This window comes from Urocitellus parryii, chromosome 8 (genome assembly GCF_045843805.1).
Source record: "Urocitellus parryii isolate mUroPar1 chromosome 8, mUroPar1.hap1, whole genome shotgun sequence".
In the NCBI taxonomy this organism is placed as follows: domain Eukaryota; kingdom Metazoa; phylum Chordata; class Mammalia; order Rodentia; family Sciuridae; genus Urocitellus; species Urocitellus parryii.
This window is the reverse complement of record NC_135538.1, coordinates 112,431,958-112,446,100: the sequence shown is the minus strand read 5'-3', so window position 1 is coordinate 112,446,100 and position 14,143 is coordinate 112,431,958. Positions and strand designations below refer to the sequence as shown.

General features: G+C 40.7%; 1 protein-coding gene across 1 annotated transcript in view; it reads right to left on the bottom strand.

Moving 5' to 3' along the window:
• The window catches only part of Btbd9 (BTB domain containing 9), a 415,087-nt gene that overhangs the window by 100,147 nt on the left and 300,797 nt on the right, over positions 1 to 14,143 (bottom strand). The window contains exon 8 of the mRNA XM_026383694.2: positions 6,294 to 6,483. Coding sequence (XP_026239479.1) covers positions 6,294 to 6,483 — 190 coding nt within the window. The remainder of the gene's footprint in view (positions 1 to 6,293; positions 6,484 to 14,143) is intronic.

Sequence of the window (14,143 nt, the reverse complement as noted above, 5' to 3'; positions counted from 1 at the left end):
TCACCTGCGTTAATGCCAGCACCCAACTCCAGAGCTTAATCTCAGTCATTTGCTGGGGGTGCCAGATCTTTAGCAGTTTCCTCACATACACTTAGATCAGACAACACTGAGCAAATATGATGTCCAATTTAGTTGATAGATAGAAGTCCCTTTAGTGGCACTAACACACTGTGCTGTCAGTTCAGTCAATGAGTGTTTATTGAGTACTCGCAGCACACGGAGCCATGCAAGTAGGTGCTTGGAATCTGCTGCAAAGATCCAAGTCCATCACAATATTTAAAAATCACTATCTTCAATTTGAGATTATCTATGGTCCTACTAGAGATTGAAGGCAGCACAAATGCAGAAAATACTCAATTACAATTATTATTTGAGCCATTAGCTTCCATTCCTCTCCCTACTCTTACGACCCAGCCCTCATGTGGAGCTATTAAATAGGAAACAAAATGGAATGATCTGATTCCTCTCCTTTTTTTCTGTGCCTATCCTTTGAAAGAGAAGCGAATATGCAGCAGATTTGGCAGGATGGTAAGCAGTAGGAAGGAGGAAAACTAGCAGTCTAAAAGGAATTTTGGTAATCTACAAACTGAATAGATAATCTAGAGTTGGTTGTAGCCACCCAGTAGGCAACTGAAACCGGCATGGGCTTGACAGTTCAGAGAGAAAGAAAAACAGGTTAGGACAAATAAGCACCACGGTGGTATAGACAATTAACTTTTTTAAAGAATCAACTTGCTATTTCTTCTTTGTAATCTAGGTTTAATAACTAAAGGACATAAACTGACTTGTGGTGTAGACCTTCTGTGTTATTATTCTGTAAGTGGTAGGGCTGCTTCATCCCACAGAATAAAGAAACTATGGATACCCATCAAGAACACACTTGGGGCTAGACCCATTTTTTCCCTAACATACTGCATTTATGTACATCCCAACTGAGGACTTCAAAATATTGTTGTCATTAACTCCTTGATCCTCACAACACCGAGAGGGGCTGCAGGCACATTTGGCTGCTTCTGCTGGCCTGGCATCATCTTTGGACATCCTGTCTACTTGCAATTAGGTTTGTTACTTAATGAATTATGGGTATTTTACTTACACTACTCACATATCAATTACAAAACCATTATTTTCAGACTAATGTAAAAATTGTTAATTTAATTGACTATCCTATAATTAGGGTTTCAACAAAGTGCTCTCATTTATTAGCTGAAAAAGACTGGGTGATAGGTGTATTTAATGCATAGCATATTTGATTTCTCATCCTAGCCTGAAAACACTTAAAAGGATATCATGATTAGCAAGTAGAAAGATAATAAGTCTTAAACTAAGGCGACAGAGGGCCTATAAACTAAGACATTAGGCAGATTTGGTTGGTTATTATGACTCTACCCTGGTCTTTTTATGTGGTCAGCCCTCTGAAGATTTGCTGTTATTTAAATTTTAATGTTTTTAAAATGGCATGGAAATGATATAATTACTACTCAATTACCTGCTTTTAAGGTACATTCTAGGTAATTTCTTTTTCTCTAAAATAAAATGAGTAAATTTTGCTATGTCTATAAACCTAGCAACAACACAAACTCCTTTATTTCCCAGTTATGTTGCCTTGCAAAAGTGAGAGAAGCAAAAGAGGAGAGAGAGTTTTGACTCATTTGAGTCATATGAGTCGAGACTAGGATGCCTCTGTTGAGAAATGGTGGCAGTTGGGAATCCCAGCTACTTGAGGGCCTGTAATCCCAATTACTTGGGAGGCTGAGGCAGGAGGATAGCAAGTTTGAGGCCAGCCTGGGCAACTCAGAGAGAATCTCATGTGAAAATGATAAATAAATAACCAACAAATCAACCAACCCACCTAGGTCACCTCCTGTTGTTGCTTCTTCAGGAGTTGGTGTGGCAAGGAAGCAAAGAGCAGAGAAGGTGCCATGCTTGTTAAGGCATGAGGGCCTCCCATTTCTGACCCTCCTCTCTTCTCCTGATGCTCATGAAACACTGGATGGGAGTGGGAGAGGGGTGGGCTGGGGGATGGGAGTGGGGTGGGGGTGATGGTTTTAGGAGTTGGTGTTGTATACACAGACAATGAAAAAACATCCTAGACTGTCACTTCTCCATCTCCTTCCTCCCTGGCCCTCCTGTTACTTTCCCCTCCCTCCCTCTGCTCTCAGAGTGTGCCAGGTATGTTCCCACCTCAGAGTCTTGGCACTATGTCCATGGTGTCCGACCTGGATTGCCAGGTTCTGCTCAATGTCCCCCTCTCAGTGAACCTTTCCAGACCACCCAGCCTAAAACAGCACCATCTCCACATCTCCTCCTCCTAGAGAGTGGGAGCTGCAGAGCTCATGAGCTGACTTCCTGTGGCACCTGTCAACGTCTGACATATTGCACATAGTGTCTGTCTGCTGTCTAGGTCCCCCATGCACTAGACAGGAGCTCCGGGAGAGCACCGGTGTTATTCTGTTTATTCAGGGCTCTGTTGACTACAGTGCCTGTCACAGAGTAAAGCGTTTAGTGAATGTTGAATGAACGAAAGAAAAGAAAGGCCAGAAAGAGGGCCGGAGATGCTGTTTCATGCTCCCCTCTCCAGGAAACCACAGGGGACTGATGCCACACATGCTAGGAGGACTGGCTCCTGCTGACCATTTTCTGTCAGAAAAGAAGGCTCTGCTTGCCTCTCCAGCCACAGGGCATCCTCTCAGGGAAGGAAACAGAGGTTTCTGTGGATAAAACACTCAAACAAAAGAAATCTTATCCATAAAACAATTACATCTTCTCTTAGGAATAAAGAATGAAATGATCAAAATAAATCATGCCTGAGAACTTTGCCTCTGAAGTCACCAACTACAAAGAAACTTGAATTTCCAAAGCTTAAGGACATGTGACTGGGCCCTACCTTGCACGGGGTGGGGGGGAGACCATGTGTCCAGGCGTCCCAGCTCTCCACCCTCCCAGCCTGAGCTCTGCAGCTCCCACTCTCTAGGGGTTGATGCAGAACCATGGGCTGCAGCAGATACAGTGACTAGGAAAGTAAGTTAGTCATCACGAGCAATAGAAGCTGTGGGTCAAATGTCACTGACTAATCAACCCGTCATTGGTCAATTACCTATCTCCATGAAGAGGTGCCACTGATCTAGTTTCCTATCAATAAATGTCTATCTGGGCACATCAGCTGCTGTAACTGCAGCCTGCCAAGATATCCAGCACCATTCACAGGCATTGGTGGCTAGGAAATCTCTCTCCCTTTCCTCTTAATAATGTCACAGAAGAGGCAAATGCAGTTCCTCACAACATAATGTTGGTTTCACCGAGACGTGTCTCTTTGGGCGCTCAGCTAGTTATACAGAGCTTCAATTGCATGGATCTTCTTACTGAAAAAACAATACTTGGGCTTATGGAAGTTGGAGGCTTCATACTGTGCTGAGATACACAATTCTGCCTCTGGTTGTGCTCCTGCTCATCATCCTCCCTCTGAGTCAGGAAAAGAAGAATTTTTTTGGCGGGGAATCATTTTCATTCCACATTTAAAGAAAACCAAATGAGCACTGCTCTCTCCTGCACCAATGACACATTTTCCTGGAGTCAGATTCAACATCTCTGATTCTCTGGTAGGGGCAGAGGCCAAGGTGGCCTTGTCCCATGAAGAGCCTGTTTGTCTTCAATTGTCACCCTGGCAACAACCACATCAGGTTCCTGCTGAATCTAAAATTATAGATTTCCTACCGTACCTCCTACAATTCCCCCTCTATCTGACAGCCCGCCTCATGCACATTTAACCTGACAAGAGAAGCTTATTTGGAGTTGCCACAGATTTACATGCCAGGTGGGCAGGGGGGAGCCAGCAAGTAAATAATCATAATACAAATGCTGTGACAGGAACTCTAGACCAAACGCATGGGATGGCAGAAGAGGGGTGTCTCAATAAGCCCAGGAGATGACAGAAGGTTAGAGACGCGCTCCCTAAGGGGTGAATAAGAAATAAGAGGGGGTAAGAAATAACAATAAAGGGGAATAAGAAAGACAGGTAAGAGAAGGGAACGAGAAGGTGGTAAGAGGTGTAAGCAGTGAGAACAGGATGATCAGAGATTGGAAGGCAGGGAGTAAGAAAGGACAGGCACCATAAATGCTAACAACTAAACAGCAAGACAGGCTGAGGTGCTGATGTAGAGGCTGCATGGCAAGGTGGAGGCTGAGAGAAGAGGCTGGGCAGACAAGGCAGAACGTTGTTAAATGGTTTAGTTGGCACTTTCTCCTGAAGGCAAAGAGCAGCCATGAATCCTCTTAGGGAGGGCTGTAGCCACATTAGATTGATGGTAAGGGTGAGGGATGGCTACACATGGAGGAGGGAGAGTCAGTGGAAGTCTGAAGGTCAGATAGAGAACCCAAACTACAAAGGTGCAGCTGTGGTCATGGCATGGGTGGAGGAGAGGTGAGCTGGTGAGGTGTTTGCAGACGGTACTGCCAGGACTTCAGGGCTGGCTGGTAGGAGGGGGAGGAACAGGACAGGTCGAGATTTAGAAGAGTCTCATGTTTTTGGCTCAGGCAACAAATAAATTGGAGAGAAAGGGTGCTGCGGACTGAGATAGGGAGTCTCCCCACAAGGTAACTTGAGAAGAACGGGGAGGACAGAAGAACTTCACCTTAGATATCTTGATTTGAGATCACATGGAACACCGTCAGATGGTGGCAGAGGTGGGGAGGGGGCACAAAGTACCAAGGAAACGAATGGAATAAAGAAAATATCACAAGAGAGCGGGTACAGCTACTAAACTGCCCGTTTGCTTCAATCTTCATTGGCAAGAAGACTGGCCTTCAAATTAGAAATGGCAGAACAAACATAATAAAGAGAAAATTGAAGTCCCAAATAGGTGAAGTGAAAGAAAAGAGAGTATCCAGTCAATTTAAATGATTTCAAGTCTCCTGGCTCAGATGAGTTACACCCCAAGCCTGCTGAAAGAAATTGCAGATGTAATCTCAGAGACACGACTGGTAATCTTTAAGAAATTGTGGGGACTATAAGGAGTGCCAGAAGACAAAAGAAGGACAACTGATTCCCAGATTTTTAAAGTGAAGAGGAATAGATTATAATGGGAAATATACAAGCAAGTTTCACATAATCTGTGACAAAAATTCTCAAACAGCTTATTAAGTAGGTGGTTGATGAGTACTTTAGTTAATCCATGAAGCTAATGAAAGGAAGGGGGTTGTTGTTTGCAGTGTGACAGTTTTTATTTGTACTGGTAGCCTGTCTAGACTGGTTGTGGCCGGTCTTGTACCCCTCTGTAAGCCTAAGTGAGTGATCTGGCCTTCAGTCTAAACTAAAGGCTTCTCTGATTTGCTGCCTATGGTACTTGGTTTGTGACATGGCCCTTGATGAAAAGGGGTTGCCAATTTAATGAAGAAATAGACAGTCTGAATTTGCCAAGAAATTCAGCACAAGTCCTCAGGGTGCTTGGGAAACCTCTGGGGTTATTAGCCCCTTGACAAATCTGTGCCTGTCACACTCCTACTGTCTTATTTTTGTTAGTTCTCTCTTTCAACACAGTGTCTTAAAGAAGAGAACAGGAAATGACACAGCAAATGTGGCACATCATGGGGTGGGGGAGGCAGTCACAGGCCTCCAACACCTCCACCCCAGGCAGACTGAGAAAGATTCATAGAAAGACATTTTTTACAGGAGGACTTTGGAGGTCTTCTCGAAAGGGCAGGGCAGGGCAGGGCAGGGCAGGGAAGCCTACTCAAGATCCAGATAGCCCTCTTCAACTAAAAGTATTCTGTCAAGGAGCAATACCAGTGTCCACCTAAAAATTACATATTCCTACAAATCAAGCAAAGTTAAAGTGCCTTTCTTAAAACAAAAAAAGGGATAATGAAAAACAACCCAGACACAAAGTTACTAACAAGATTTTAGAACCAGGTTTCATATTCAGATCTGTTTGGTTCATATGCAGTCATTTATTAACACTGAAAACAATTTTTCATTCTATGTAAGACCTCTTTTGACATGTTACCCTGTCTCTAGCCAATGCAAAGGGAGACTTGGGAGGGAGTGAACCCGGCCCAGGTGAGCCTCTTCTCTAGTCCCCCGTGCCTGATGTCGGTGCCTCTCCCCACCAGAAATCCAAATGTACATCTGGAATCTTACTGCCTCAGCCTTCCACTCCTACCCCCTTCTGCATGTTCAGATCAGAGAACAGCAGAATTTCATCATTGAAGTGATTGAGGTCATAATTTTACCAAAATATAATTTTCATTAAAATAGTTACATTTAAAAACTAATTAATGAGCAGAAATAATCTTACCGTATTGATCCAATCATGTATGGTTGTGCCAGTTGAACCACAATTGCACCACTTCCTAGCTGGTGACACGTGTAGCCAGAATCCCAATCATAATTTTTAGTGTCCCCATTCAGCAAGGCATTTCGGCTCCGACTGACTCCTTCGATTACACTGGCACAATCAGCAATTGTTGCAACATTCTCCATGGGAACTGTGAATGCAAACCCAAGATTTGGCATTAGGATAAGAGAAGTCAAATAGATTCCAAAAGCATGAGCAGAACAAGATTAATTAATTACTATCTCAAATCAACAATAACAGGGAAATTAGAACATCTTGATTATCTTAATACATGAATTTTCCATGCCAAATAATTTTTAAAAAGTTGAACTTAAGGTTAGAACAAACCAAACCATATGTAGCAATTAATCCTATAGTATTTTATTATGAAGGAACATAATAACATATTAAATACAGAGTGGATATATATACCATAGAATATTACCACAAAGAGAAACTATAGAAATTGAGATTGGTGTGGTGCTGGGGAACAGACCCAAGGCCTTGCACACTCTAAGCAGGAGCTTTAACCCTGAGCTACATCCCTGGTCCAGTAAATGAGATTAATGAGCTGTAAACATACACATATGTTAAGTGGGAAATTCATAAATTCCGTATTTTAGAATTCACAAAGCAGGAAAGTGATCGAGGACATGATACCAATCGCTTCTCAGAAAGTACAGTTGGCCTCAGCCGTGATTCATTTCCTCCTCTTGTTTACTATTCTGTCACTGCAACACATTTGCTCTTTCCTTTGTTCATGAACTGCTGTATCTTGAAAACCCAGCTGTGTTTTGATTCTCAGTCTCTCTATATACTCCAAGTCCATATCAACCTGCTCATTTATAAAAGTCAAGAGCTTCCACAAAATGATGGCTGCCCAGTATGATAAAGATTCTCTAAATACTGAGGAGAGAGCAATACAAGATAAGGGCATTTTAAGTCCCTGGGCCTTTTCTACAGGGTTTCTACCAAAATCTGCAATTTTCTTTAGACATTTTAGACCAAAATCGACAATGTCAACTTGCTATATTTTTCAGTATATTATACTCTCTGAAAATACAGAGAATGAGCAATACTATCATCGTGCCAAAACACTCCTAACTTTATAATGATGTGAAATAAATAATCCTACATGTATCTTCTGAGCAATGCATTTATTTTCCAAAGTTGGACAAGCCTGGACTTAACACTTCATCTCCTACTTCACTAATTGCTTTGCTTTTTGAAAATGAGAATGGCCACAGAGTAGGAAGGAATGAAGGGAAGGAGGGAGAGAGACAAGATGGTTTTCTGGTGACGAATTCTTTGACTCTGAAGTTTTAACTCCAAAGAAACAAGCAAAACACTGGTGAAACCACCAGTGAAGAAAATTTCATGGCAGAAAAGGGGTCCGTGGGATTGCTTTGCCCAGCTTTTGTGCCTCCACCATGCTGTCTCGGTTACTATAATTTTAGAGTAATCTTAAAGTCTCCTAATATTAGTGCTTCTCTTCCCCATCTTTCCCTTCTTTTTCTTCAAAATTGTTTTAGATATTTTAGTCCTTTCAGTTAATTTTTACATTTTCAGTTTCTAAATACACTGACGTAAAGTCCCATGACTTTGGAACAAAACAAAGGTAAAGAAGTATCTTCAGAGGGCAAGTCCAGACATCTCCATCTCCAGGAAAAGAGGTAGCATTCCCTAATGAGAAGGGAGGACTTCCAGAAGTGGCACAAGACGCACAGTGAATGGAGCTGAGCCCTGAAACAGCACTCTAGCACAAGCTATGCTGCAATGACAGACAGCCCTCCAGTCCCCTAGTGGCTTCATGTAGCACATTTATTTTTCACATTTCACATTTTGTACTTAATCAGCCAGGTGGTTCTGCTCATGATATCACAAGAGATCCCAATGAGTTTTATATTGACAATCACAGCAGCAGGGAAGAGAATGACCTGGACACTGGCTCTTAAAATATTTCCCCAAAGCAATATGCCATTATGCTCACATTTCATTGGCCAAGGCAAGTCACATGGCTTTAAAAGGTTAGGCAGGGCAGAAAGAGCCATCCTGCTGTGTGCACAGGAGAGGTACTAGGAGGAAAAAATGGATATTCAGTGAACAATATTAACATCTATCATATCAGGACAAAGGAACATTCAATAGAAACATAAATATGATCATTTGTTTAAAATCTATAAAGTATTTCAATATATAAATTCCAAAATGTATACATCTAGCTTCCCACTAAAGGGTATTTAGACAGTTACCATTATTTTCTTCTTCATTACAAACAGAAGTGTGTCCTTGTGTTCCTGGCTAAGAATTTCCTTAAAGGAATATATAATTGCTGTATAGAATAATAGAAGGTAATTAATAGAAACAATAGAAAAGAATTATACCCATATTTCTCTTCAACTTCCCTGAGTATTGCCAAATTACTCACCAAAGCAGTTATAAACATTTACTTTCAACTCACTAAAAGTAACTCTTGGTAATACTGGACAGAGAGTACGAAATTATACATCAGTGTGGTTTTAGTTCTTCACCCTTTTTCCTTAGATGAAGTTGAACCTTTTTTTCTACCTCTCCTCTGTAAATTGCCTATTTTTTTTATACCTTTTGCCTATATTTCTATTATCCTTCTATAATTGATGTGCAGAATGACAATCTTTTGTAGGTTAATACTGAGTAGAAATATTTAATCTTTCATTTGTGATTTGAGCTCTCCCTTTCTGGTTTGTAAATTATTTCCTATACCCAATCCATAAAGATATTTTCCTGTATTTCTCCTAAAAGTGTTCAGATTTTCCTTTTCACATTTTAATCTGCTTAGAATTTATTTTTGGAATGCTGTGAGATAGGAATTATTCTCATCTTTTATTCATAAGGATGGCCAATTTCCCCAGCACCATTTAATGAACAGTCCGTCCTTCTCCCCACTAATTTATGCTACTGTAGACATGTATAAAGTTTTCCTATGTGCCGGCACCTCTCTTTAAGATCTCTATCCTGTTTCATGGATTGCTTTGCCCAGCTTTTGTGCCTCCACCATGCTGTCTTGGTTACCATAATTTTAGAGTAATCTTAAAGTCTCCTAATATTAGTGCTTCTCCTCCCCATCTTTCCCTTCTTTTTCTTCAAAATTGTTTTAGATATTTTAGTCCTTTCAGTTAATTTTTACATTTTCAGTTTCTAAATACACTGACGTAATTTTCCACAGCATACCCACCTTTTTTTTTTTAGTACCAGCAATTGAGCCCAGGGGCACTTAACCACTAAGTCACATCCCCAGCCCTTTTTATTTTTCATTTTGAGCCAGTCTTGCTAAGTTGCTTTATACCCTCTTTTTCATTTCAAATATCATTTATTTATATCTTTTCTTTCTTTTTTGATCAGTCCTATACTCGTTTTCTTACTTTATCTAGGCTTTCAAAGAACCAACACTTAATTTTTCTTTTTTATCCTGTTTCACTAAGTTCTTCTCTTCATTATTTTCAGCCTTCTGCTCCTTTGGATTCACTCCCTCTCACCCCAACCACCCACTACTTGGAGTGAACGCTTAACCCCCTTCTTCTTTTCTTCCCTTTTTGCAGTGCTGGGGGTGGACCCAGGGCCTTACACGTGCTAGGCAAGTCCTCTGCCACCAAACCACATCCCCATCTCAAGAGCCCTTCGCTCATTAATCTTTTTCTTTTCTTACAAAAGTATTTAAAGCTAACTTCAAACTCCTGTTTTCACCTTTATCTTCAAGTTTTAACATACCACACAGTGTTTAAAAGAGCACTAGTCAGGTATTATTTAGAATGTCCCTCAACCTGCATTTGTCTGATACTTCAAAAGCTGACTACTTTCAATGTTTTTGAATTTTCATTATAATTTTTTCTTTGTTTATTCAGAGTATGTGTTTAGCTTTCCAAATATAATTTTTCATGTCATCTTAACATTGCTAATTTTTAATTCCATTGCAAGGTGGACAAAAGGTGTGGTCTGTGTAGTAATGAGCATGCAGCATGTGGTCTGTGCAGTAATGAGGATGCTCTGTGGCATAGTATGTGATTAATTCTTAATATTTCATGTGTATCTGAAAATAAGTGTATATCCTCTAATTTGAGGGCTGAATAGTTCTATATGTCTGTTAAATCAAACTTGTTAATTGTATTAAAATCATTTACATACTTACTAGTTTTTCAGACATTTGTTAAAAATCTCCTGCTATGACTGTAGTCTTGTCAGGTTTCTCCTTATAATTCTTTCAATTTTGTTTTATATATTCTGGGATCACATCATTTCATACACATCATTTTAGAATTATTAAACCTTCCTGGAGGACTAGACCTTTCCCATTACATACTGTTGCTCTTACTCCTAATAATGGCTTTACCCCGAAGTCTACATTATCTGATATCTTTACTTTGGCTACTATTTTCTTAGTATCACACTACTTTTTAATTTCCTAGTCTCTTATAAATAACATACAATAGTTTTAAAATAAGCTCAGTGTTCTGTGTTTTTTAATGGGCAGATTTATTTACAAGTTTCTTCTTTGCTGCTTTCCTTAGAAAACTGGAGCAGAGTGGACAGAAAGCTAACAATTTGATGGTTTCCTTTATTTTCCTCACCAGTTCTCTCTATTGATTTGGTTTGGAAGTTGTACATTCCATTCTACGATTTTGCTAGTTATTTTTAGATAATCATATCAGACTTAACAATGCCTAAAGCTGAAAACTGCATAGTCCCTTCTCCTGAACAATACAGAAGACCTTAATATTTTTTTAATACCAATCGCTTAGTGGCTTGTCATTATTATCTAACATTTTAGTTCTATTCTGTTTTATATTCTCTAAATTAGTCATTACTAGAGGCTGGGGTTATGGCTCAGTTTATCCACATTCACCAATTTGTTCCCCCCTCCTTTTGGTTCAACTTTCTTCAACTGATGGCATATCTATTAGTATTCGGCCAAGTTTTTGTCTGAAGGTGTATGTTATAGTTTGGACAGGAGGTGTTCCCCAAACACTCATGTGTGAGACAATACAAGAATGTTCTGAGGAGAAATGATTGGGCTAGACTGCCTTAATCTAATCAGTGCATTGACCCACCCACACAGATTAACTGGGTGGTAGCTACAGGCAGGCAGGGTGTGGCTGGAGGAGGTAGCTTCCTGGCACTGTGCCTTTCCATATACACTTTGTCTGTGGTGAGCAGAGCTCTCTACTTGCTGACCTCCACGTCCTGCTTCCCTCCGCCAGGCCCTTCCACCATCGTGTTCCACCTCACTGGGGCCCAGAGCAAAGGCATCAGCAGCCATGGGTGACCTCTGAAACCAAGAGTGCCAAATAAACTTTTTCTCCTCTAAAATTTTGTTCTTGTCAGGTCTTTTGATCACAGCAATGAAAAAGCTGAAACAGTACATTTTGCCACCACTCTTCAAAAATAGTTTAATTGGTATAAGCTCTTTTTCTTTATGATGATGATATTCCATAATCTCTGGCCTCTACTGTTTTGTCCACTACAGTCAGCTATCCCCCAAACTCTAGCAATTTCTTTTTTTCTCCTATTAATTTTAAAGCTTTTTCTCCTTGGTTTTGGTGTTTTGCAATTATACTATATTGTACCTATGTGTTAATTGATCCTGCTATGGACTAAATATGAACATTATAGCTATATTATTGAGGGTTTTACAGAGAAACAGAACAGATAAGATATACACAGAAAGAGACAGACACATGAAAAAAGGGACTTATTATGGGAATTGACTTGTGTTATGGAGGCTGAGAAGACCCAGAACATGCTGCCTGCAAGCTAGAAAAAGGAGGGAGCCAGTGGCTTAGCTCAGTCTAAGTCCAAAGGCCTGAGAACCTGAAGTTCTGAAGACTAAAAGCCGGAAGACTGATGCCCCAGCTTTTGGGGGAGAGAGCAGATTTGCCTTTCTCTGCCTCTGTGTTCTACCCAGGTCCTCAACTGAGTGGATGGTGCCTACTCACACTGGGTAAGGGCAAATTTGTCTTCCTCAGCCCACTGATTCAAATGCCAGTGTCTTCTGGAAACCCCCCAGACACACTCAGCGATAGTGCTTCGCCCTTAACCCTGCCACATCCCCACCCCAAATTCACCACCACAAGGTTTCCACTGGTTTTGGAAATTTGGGGCCTTTATTTTATTGAATACTGAGGTTCCTTCATTTCCTGTTTTTCGTTCTTCTTAGACTCCTATCAGCTCTATGTTGAACTTCTCATTCCACCCTCCCTGCTTCTTAACTTTCTTTGCATTTTTTTTTTACATTCCTTGAAGCATTCTAGGTAATTTCTTAGTCAATTGTATTCACTGGTTCTCTTTACTTATGTCTAATCTCTGTTCAGCTTGTCTACTAGTTACAATTTCACTACTGAACTAAAAATGAAAATAAAATGAGCTATGTGTAATTCTTTTTATTTCTATGTACTTTATATGTCTATGTATATATAATAAATATTATGTAAATATATTACGTATGTATTGCTCTCTGCCCAAGATTCCTGAGACAGAACTCTAAAACCTTGTGACAGGGATATTAAAAGAATCTTTTGTTCTAATATGCAATCTTTGATTCTGGTTCTTGGCATAAGCTTCTAATCCCTTGGAACTTCCAGGGTGATAGGAGTGTCTTTTATTCTAATGAGGTGACTTTGTGAGCGCCTAGATGGGGACTGGTCACCAGAAAGACCAGGCATGATTAGAAGGCTGGAACTTTCAGGGCCTCTCCTCATCCTCTGGAAAGGGAAGAGGGGCTGCAGATTGAGTTCATAATTGATAGTGCCTATGGCTCAACTATGGGGTTGGGAGAGAGTCTGGGTTGCTGAACATGTGAATGTGCTGGGGTGAGGGTCCACTTGTGGAGGGCATGGAAGCTCTGCTCCCCTTCCCACATTCTAGCCATATGCACCTCTTCTTTGGCTGGTCATCTGTCTCCTTTACAGCAAACCAGCAAATGTAAGTGTTTCCCAGAGTTCAAGAAATGTCAAATCCAAGAAGGGGACTGTGGGAACCTCTGGTCTATAACCAAGTTGGACAGAAGTTCTGGGAAACCGAGGGACCTACTGCTTGTGACTGGTGTCCTATGGTGTCTGCACTAACTTCTGTTGTGTCAGAACTGAACTGAGGACACTGCTGGAGAACTGCTTTGGTGTGTTGAGAAAAACCCTCACACATTAGTGTTGTCTGTGTAAGAGAAGAAAAAGGGTTTTCTTTTCTTTTTCTTTTTTCGCTTTTCCCTTTATCAACAGGGGTCAATCTCACACAGGAAAGTCGTTAAGAAGAATAAGTGACAGAAAAACATAGAGTATAATTCAACTTATATTGATGAAATTGTCATGGAAAGCTAGGGAATGGTATACAGTAAAATTCAGATTCTAGGTAGGAGGACACTGGTGATGATCCTGGAGAAGGGATACATGAGGGGCTTCAAAGGTTTGGTGATGCTCTGTCTCCTAAGCTGGGTGACGAATATCCGAACCTCACACATGTGGTATTCTTTTGCACACAGGGAACCTTATTTTAAATTTCACATGTCTTAACACCATTTTTATGAAAACCAGAAAGACAGCAAGCCTCTGAAAGGATAAAACCCTTGACAATTACTTCAAATGCTGATATCCTCTGCAGACACAACGAGGTCTCACCAGTGGTCTTTCTCGACTCTCAGTTTGTTAATTTCCACCTACGCCATACTTCACTGCTTCACAATTTTGTCCCTAGACAATCTGATTCAATTAGTACATCAACATCAGAGATGATCACAAAATCATTATGGATGTAGCTTCAAGCTCTTTGGGCAGCAAGGCTGGGAC